Source organism: Triticum aestivum, chromosome 2D, assembly GCF_018294505.1.
Source record: "Triticum aestivum cultivar Chinese Spring chromosome 2D, IWGSC CS RefSeq v2.1, whole genome shotgun sequence".
Classification (NCBI taxonomy): Eukaryota; Viridiplantae; Streptophyta; class Magnoliopsida; order Poales; family Poaceae; genus Triticum; species Triticum aestivum.
Window position 1 is genome coordinate 101744099 of NC_057799.1, and position 8344 is coordinate 101752442.

Consider the following 8344-nt stretch of genomic DNA (forward strand, 5'->3'; position numbering starts at 1 on the left):
CCGTAGTGAACTCGCCGGAGAGTCGGGGACCGTACATCCATTGCCGATTCATCTGCATTATTATTATATAAAGTATATAATTAACCATCATGCATTTGTTAAACTAACTAGCTAGAAATAATACAAATTAAACAATGAACTACACACATGCATATTTTATCAATGACACATGAAAGGTTCAAGTTGCTAACCGCGATCGCGGAGGAAAAATAAATGAGAAAGCTCAAGTGTGGCTCGGACACTTCATATCATGTTTGTTTCATGCTCTCGGGCATTTCATCGAACACCTTGTGTGCATAGGAGGAACCAAAAGCAAACCCAACACCCCCCTTCTGAATTGTGGCTAAGTGAAGTGAGCTGAGTCCTATATATAGGGATGGGCCTTTAGTCCCGGTTGGCCTGGCCAACCGCGACTAAAGGCCTTCGGGCCAGCCTGAGGACCTTTAGTCCCGGTTGGCCAGGCCAACCGGGACTAAAGCCCCTCCCGTCCGCCAGCTGTCGACCGAGCGCGCTGGGCCCAGATAGTTGGTCGCGGGTCTCCTCCCGAACCGCGACTAAAGACCCCTTTTGTCGCGGTTCGATTATTTTAGGGACTAATGGGGGCGTATTGAAGCCTTTGTTTCTACTAGTGGCCTCGCGCCATCTTCCAAGCTGTCTCTGACCATCGCCGTCATGGTGCTCCTCCTCGGCATGGCGGGCGCCGCCCACGGCCTGACGAGGGTGGTCGCCAACAGCCCCGACGAGCCGTGCATGAACATGACGCTCTACTACCACAACATCCTCTACAAGGGCAACAACACGGCCAACGCGACGGCGGCGGCCACCAAGCCGACGGTGCTGGCCACGACTTACTGGAAGAACAGCACCTACTTCGGCGCGCTGATGGTGTTCAACCACCCCATGACGGTGGGGAGGGCGCTGCGCCTGGCCGGGGAGTGTTAATCAGTGTAAATCCTAGTACATTTATTGATGTAATCATAAATTGATCCTAATAGGATCCTGTGTATCACAATGTAACCTTGGCGATCAAGCATCGTCCAGTATATAAAATCACGGCAAAACTTTCCTTCTGACTTCTGGTTTCCATGGAGGAGGAGGCGGTGCCATCGGTTGCGCCGGCGCTGCCCGGAGGGGACGGCGCCGTCAGGGTCGTCGCCAGGATCTGCCCTCCTTCTGCCGCGACGACAGCGCCAGCTCCTGCCGCGGGGACCTCGCTGTTCCAGGTCGCCGGCCGCCGCCGCGCGTGGCCGTCGCCCCCGCGCCGGCGCCGCCGCAGCTCCCACCCCTTCGTCTTCGTCCCAAGGGAGGGCCGCCGCCGGGCAGCGCAAGGAGGAGCACAGGCTCGACTGGTGCTACCTGCAGGACGAGGACAACCACCACGTCTTCCTCCACGAGCTGCAGCCCATCCTCGCCAACCACCTGCACCACCAAGCCACCACCGCCGGCAGCAGCAGCGGCAACGCATGCGTCGTGGCCTGCGGCGGCGCCGCCGCCAAAGACCACCTCTTCAAGGGGTCGCAGGACCAGGCGGGCCTGGTCACCATCGCCATGGAGGAGATCCTCCAGTTCACGGCGTCCATTGGCGGCGCCGTAAGGGTCTCTGGTGCAGGACACCCACGTCTTCGATCTACTGGAGCCCAAGGACCAGGAGGTTCTGGTGCTGGAGGATGCATAGAGGAAGACCCATCTCAAGGGCCTCTCCAAGGTTCATGTCAAGTCCATTGAGGATTTCGCGCATCTGGGTTGTTTCGATGAGAACCAGGACAAGCAGCAGCCCACTAAACCTTCTACCCAGCAGCAACCCACTAAACCATTTTCTACCCAGCCGCAGCCCGCTAAAGCTTCCTCCACCCAGCTACAGACCAGAGGGCACCAAGGCCTGATCATTCACATATCGAGCTCTGACCAGGACGGCAAAGAGCGTGTTGTGGCCAAGATCAACTTCCTCAGCCTCACAGACTATGTGGACCCCAAGCAAAAGACCGGGTGGAGCAGCCGCAACAACTCCATGTACACCTTGATGAATGTCGTGCAAGCACTCAACAGCAACCAGAGCTTCATGCCATACACGCAGAGCAAAGTTACACGTATTCTGCAAGACTCTCTATGCAAGACGAGCGGGGCTGTGGTGATCGCCTGCTTGGAAGAAGTTTACTGTCAAGATGCGGTTTTTACTCTCAGCTTGGCCGCACGCTTGAGTCAAGTGACCACTCAAGTGGCTAACGAACAATGCCGCAGATCCGCGAGTGTCACAAGTTTCAAAAGGGTAGACGTTAACTTGCTCACTCGTGGATCTGCGGCATTGTTCGTTTGCCACTTGAGTGGCCACTTGACTCGAGCGAGCGGCCAAGCTGAAAGTAGAAACCGCATCTTGGCAGGAAACTTCTTCCAAGCAGGCGATCACCACAACCCAGCTCATCTTGCATAGAAAGTCTTGTAGAATACGTGTAACCTTGCTCTGCCTGTATGCCACGAAGCTCTGGTTGCTGTTGAGCGCTTGCACGACATTCATCAAGGTGTACATGGACTTGTTGCCGCTCGACAGAGCGGCTGCTCCACCGCCGGTCTTCTGCTTGGGGTCCACATAGTTTGTGAGGTCGAGGAAGTCAATGGTACACGAACTCGCTGCATCCAGACTTGACGATGAATGGTCCTCTTCCGCCATACCACTTGAGACCACCTTCTGTATTTCAGATGATACGGTATCTAAAGCATCACTTGTTATATCAAATCCCTCATCTGTAGATGGGGCATCGATTGCCGTACCACTTGAGACCACCTTCTGTACTTCAGATGTCACAGTATCTAAAGCATCGCTTGTTTTATCAAATCCCTCATCTATCGATGGAGCATCGATTTCCATGCCTTGTGATGATTGTAACTCCTCGACTTCTATTGCTGTTGCTGGTGCAATGGCTGCTGCCTCTTCCTTTCGCTGCCAGGTGGCGGCCCTCCCTTGGGACGAAGACGAAGGGGTGGGAGCTGCGGCGGCGACGGGGGTGAATGAGAGGACGGCGCAGGCGCCGGTCCCCGAGGCACGGGGGCGACGGTCACGCGCGGCGGCGACGAGGAACAACGAGGTTCCCATGGCAGGAGTTGTCGCTATTGTCGCGGCAGAAGGGGGTAGATCCTGCTGACGACCCTAACGGCACCGTCCCCTCCGGGCAGCGCCAGCGTAACCGATGGCACCGGCTCCTCCTCCATGGAAACCAGAAGTCAGAAGGAAAGTTTTGCCGTGATTTGCCCCTTGGGCATTGCCATGTATATATACTGGACGATGCTTGATCGCCAAGGTTACATTGTGATACACAGGATCCTATTAGGATCAATCTACGATTACATTAATAAATGTCTATCCTTAGTTACATGATTCTCTAGAATTTACACTGATTAACAGGGAGGAGCCGGCGGCACGCGCGCAGGGGTTCTACTTCTACGATAAGCAGGAGTTGCTGACCTCCTGGTTCGGCTTTTCCATCGTCTTCAACTCGACCGCAAACAAGGGCACGCTCAACCTCGTCGGCGCCGACTTCATGGGCGACGCCACGCGGGACTTCTCCGTCGTCGGCGGCACCGGCGACTTCTTTGTGGCGCTCGGCATCGCAACCATCCGCACCGATGCCATCGAGGGCCTCTACTACTTCCGCCTGCAGATGGACATCAAGCTCTACGAGTGCTACGTCGGTACAACATGCATGCCCTGTGTGTGTGAACGAAAGCTCGTGTGTGAATGAGGGGTTGATGTTGTCTATGCTTTTCCATATTTTTTCTGGTGTGTGTGTGATGGGTTTTATGGTTGTGTATCATTGTCGCATACGCCCATAAGTATGTGAAATGCTCCGCACTCTTATTCATATCTTTACTGTTTAGCAAGACTGATTGGTTTGTAAGTGTTAGTTTAGGAGAGGTATCTCTTCTAGAGAATTTTTTACATATTAAGTTTGTCCGTGTCACATATAGTCTCACCAAAAATCATCTCTCCACCATAACATATTAGTCAGGGAACATTTCAGATGACCCATTTGAAACGAGACACAATATTCACACGGTTGCAGTTACGCAACGGTGTGCAATGTGGGTACGGTCGGATCCCCCGGCACATTTAAGGCAACACCTTGTTTAATGAGAGGGCGTCGGTTATGGTGTTCTCGTGTGGAAGGGCTAGTAGAAGAGGCGTGGCTCAATAGAGGTGCGTAGTGTCAACAGTGTGGGCATCTTGAGAGGCCCTCGACGATATGTTTGTTGCAGTTGCGAGCTTTGGCGGCGGTTCCCGAGAGATTGGAATGAGCACAATCACCAAGGTAGGAGACATATTCCACACTGAGGAGGCGACCGGGCTCATGGCACTAGTCCTGCCACCGATGAGGAAATGACACCTTAGGCGGCATAAATCGAGCGATGGCATGAGGTGAGGGCATGATTGCGATATATAAGCAGCTTCACTTAGGTGTTTCATTGAAAAACACTTATTCAAGTATCATTTTATGCTATCCAGAAATTGTACAGCATTTCCAATCAACAATATGTCATCCACATATAATATTAGAAATGCTATAGAGCTCCCACTCACTTTCTTGTAAATACAGACTTCTCCGAAAGTCTGTATAAAACCATATGCTTTGATCACCTCATCAAAGCGTATATTCCAACTCCGAGATGCTTGCACCAGTCCATAGATGGATCACTGGAGCTTGCACACTTTGTTAGCACCTTTAGGATCGACAAAACCTTCTGGTTGCATCATATACAACCCTTTAAGAAATCCATTAAGGAATGCAATTTTGACGTCCATTTGCCAGATTTCATAAACATAAAATGCGGCAAAGGCTAACATGATTCGGACAGACTTAAACATCGCTATGGGTGAGAAAGTCTCATCGTAGTCAAGTCCTTAAACTCGTCGAAAACCTTTTGCGACAAGTCGAGCTTTGTAGACAGTAACATTACCATCAACGTCAGTCTTCTTCTTAAAGATCCATTTATTCTCTGTGGCTCACCGATCATCGGGCAAGTCGACCAAAATTCACACTTTGTTCTCATACATGGATCCTATCTCATATTTCATGGCCTCGAGCCATTTATCGGAATCTGGGCTCATCATAGCTTCTTCATAGTTCGTATGTTTGTCATGGTCTAGTAACGTGACTTCCAGAACAGGATTACCGTATCACTCTGGTGCGGATCGTGCTCTAGTTGACCTACGAGGTTCAGTAGTAACTTGATCTGAAGTTTCATGATCATCATCATTAGCTTCCTCTCTATTTGGGGTAGGCACCACGGGAACGGTTTTCTGTGATGAGCTATCTTCCAATTCGAGAGAAGGTATAATTACCTCATCAAGTTCTACTTTCCTCCCACTCACTTCTTTCGAGAGAAATTCCTTCTCTAGAAAGTTCCATTCTTAGCAACAAAGATCTTGCCTTCGGATTTGTGGTAGAAGGTGTACCCAATTGTTTTGTAGGGTATCCTACGAAGACGCACTTCTCCGATTTGGGTTCAAGCTTATCAGGCTGAAGCCTTTTGACATAAGTGTCGCAACCCCAAACTTTAAGAAACGACAGCTTAGGTTTCTTGTCAAACCACAGTTCATACGGTGTCGTTTGAACGGATTTAGACGGTGCCCTATTTAACGTGAATGCAACTGCCTCCAATGCATAACCCCAAAACGATAATGGTAAATCGGTAAGAGACATCATAGATAGCACCATATCTAATAAAGTACGTTTAAGACGTTCGGACACACCATTACACTATGGTGTTCCAAGTGGCGTGAGTTGTGAAACTATTCCACATTGTTTTAAATGAAGGCCCAACTCGTAACTCGAATATTCGCCTCCGCGTTCAGATCGTAGAAACTTTATTTTCTTGTTACGATGATTCTTCACTTCACTCTGAAATTCTTTGAACTTTTCAAATGTTTCATACTTGAGTTTCATTAAGTAGATATACCCATATCTGCTCAAATCATCTGTAAAGGTCAGAAAATAACGATACCCGCCGCGTGCCTCAGCACTCATCGGACCGTATACATTGGTAGGTATTATTTTCAATAAGTCATTGGCTTGCTCCATTGTTCCGGGGAACGGAGTTTTAGTCATCTTGCGCATGAGGCATGGTTTGAAAGTAGCAAATGATTCATAATCAAGTGATTCCAAAAGCCCATCTGCATGAAGTTTCTTCATGCACTTTATACCAAATATGACCTAAACGGCAGTGCCACAACTATGTTGCACTATCATTATCAACTTTGCATCTTTTGGCATCAATATTATGAATATGTGTATCACCACAATCGAGATTCAACAGAAATAGACCACTCTTCAAGGGTGCATGACCATAAAAGATATTACTCATATAAATAGAACAACCATTATTCTCTCATTTAAATGAATAACCGTCTCGCACTAAACAAGATCCAGATATAATGTTCATGCTCAACGCTGGCACCAAATAACAATTATTCAGGTCTAAAACCAATCCCGAAGGTAGATGTAGAGGTTGCGTGCCGACGGTGATCACATTGACCTTGGAACCATTCCCGACGCGCATCGTCACCTCGTCCTTAGCCAATCTTCATTTAATCCGTAGCCCCTGTTTTGAGATACAAATATGAGCAACCGAACTAGTATCAAATACCCATGCACTACTACGAGCATTAGCAAGGTACACATCAATAACATGTATATCAAATATACCTTTGTTCACTTTGCCATCCTTCTTATCCGCCAAATACTTGGGGCCGTTCCGCTTCCAGTGGCCAGTCCCTTTGCAGTAGAAGCACTCAGTTTCAGCCTTGGGTCCAACTTTGGGTTTCTTCCTGGGAGTGGCAACTTTCTTGGCATTCTTCTTGAAGTTCCCCTTCTTTCCCTTGCCATTTTTCTTGAAACTAGTGGTCTTGTTAACCATCAACACTTGATGCTCCTTGTTGATTTCTACCTCCACAGCTTTGAGCATTGCGAAGAGCTAGGGAATTGTCTTTTCCGTCCCTTGCATATTATAGTTCATCACGAAGCCTTTGTAGCTTGTTGGCAGTGATTGAAGAACTCTGTTAATAACACTATCATCTGGAAGATTAACTCCCAGCTGAGTCAAGTGATTATGATACCCAAACATTCTGAGTATGTGTTCATTGACAGAACTGTTCTCCTCCATCTTGCAACTATAGAACTTGTTGGAGACTTCATATCTCTCAACTCGGGCATTTTCTTGAAATATTAACTTCAACTCCTGGAACATCTCATATGGTCCATGACGTTCAAAACGTCTTTGAAGTCCCGATTCTAAGCCGTAAAGCATGGCACACTGAACTATCGAGTAGTCATCAGATCGATCTTGCAAGACATTCAGATCGAGGATGAAGATGGTCTCTCTCAAACGACCCTGCAACCAAATACAAGAAATCTCTTGTGTCCCCAACACACCCAATACAATGGCAAATTGTATAGGTGCACTAGTTCGGCGAAGAGATGGTGATAAAATTGTAATATTGATGGTAGAAATATATTTTTATAATATGAATAGATAAAAACAGCAAGGTAGCAAATAGTAAACGGGCACAAAAAGGGTATTGCAATGCTTGAAAATGAGGCCTACGGTCCGTGCTTTCACTAGTGCAATCTCTCAACAGTGCTAATATAATTGGATCATATAACCGTCCCTCAACGTGGAACGAAGAATCACTACAAAGTTCCTATCTAGCGGAGAACATAAGACGGAATTGTTTGTAGGGTACGAAACCAACTCAAAGCTATTCTTTCCGATCAATCTATCCTAGAGTTCGTACGAAAATAACACGAAGCAATTCTTTCCGATCGATCTAACCAAGAGTTCGTACTAAAATAACACCAAAGCAAATTCAGATTCGTAATATTCAATCCAACAGAAAGAACTTCAAAGAGTGCCCCAAGATTTCTACCGGAGAAACAAAGACAAGAACATGCATCAACCCCTATGCATAGATTACCCCAATGTCACCTCGGGAATCCGCGAGTTGAGTGCCAAAACATATATCAAGTGAATCAATACGATACCCCGTTGTCACCACAAGTATTCAATTGCAAGACATATATCTAGTGTTCTCAAGTCCATAAAAGTATTCAATCCGATAACAACGAAATCTCAAAGGGAAAAACTCAATTCATCACAACAAGATAGAGAGGGGAAAAGACCATATGATCCGACTATATTAACAAAGCCCGCGATACATCAAGATCGTGACATCTCAAGAACACGAGAGAGAGAGAGAGATTAAACACACAGCTACTGGTACAAACCCTCAACCGCGAGTTTCTTCATGCACTTTACACCAATATGGACTAAACGGCAGTGCCACAAATATGTTGCA

At 47.7% G+C, this 8344-nt stretch overlaps 1 protein-coding gene and 1 pseudogene across 1 annotated transcript; both read left to right on the forward strand.

The window, feature by feature from the left end:
• The first annotated feature begins 1082 nt into the window (after positions 1-1082).
• LOC123055692 (kinesin-like protein KIN-10B) lies at positions 1083-2428 on the forward strand (annotated as a pseudogene).
• Positions 2429-3277: 849 nt separating this feature from the next.
• LOC123055693 (dirigent protein 6-like) lies at positions 3278-3734 on the forward strand. Its single transcript, XM_044479599.1, has 2 exons — positions 3278-3293; positions 3379-3734. Exons 1-2 carry the CDS (start codon positions 3278-3280, stop codon positions 3732-3734), a joined length of 372 nt encoding a protein of 123 aa, XP_044335534.1.
• The last annotated feature ends 4610 nt before the right edge of the window (positions 3735-8344 follow it).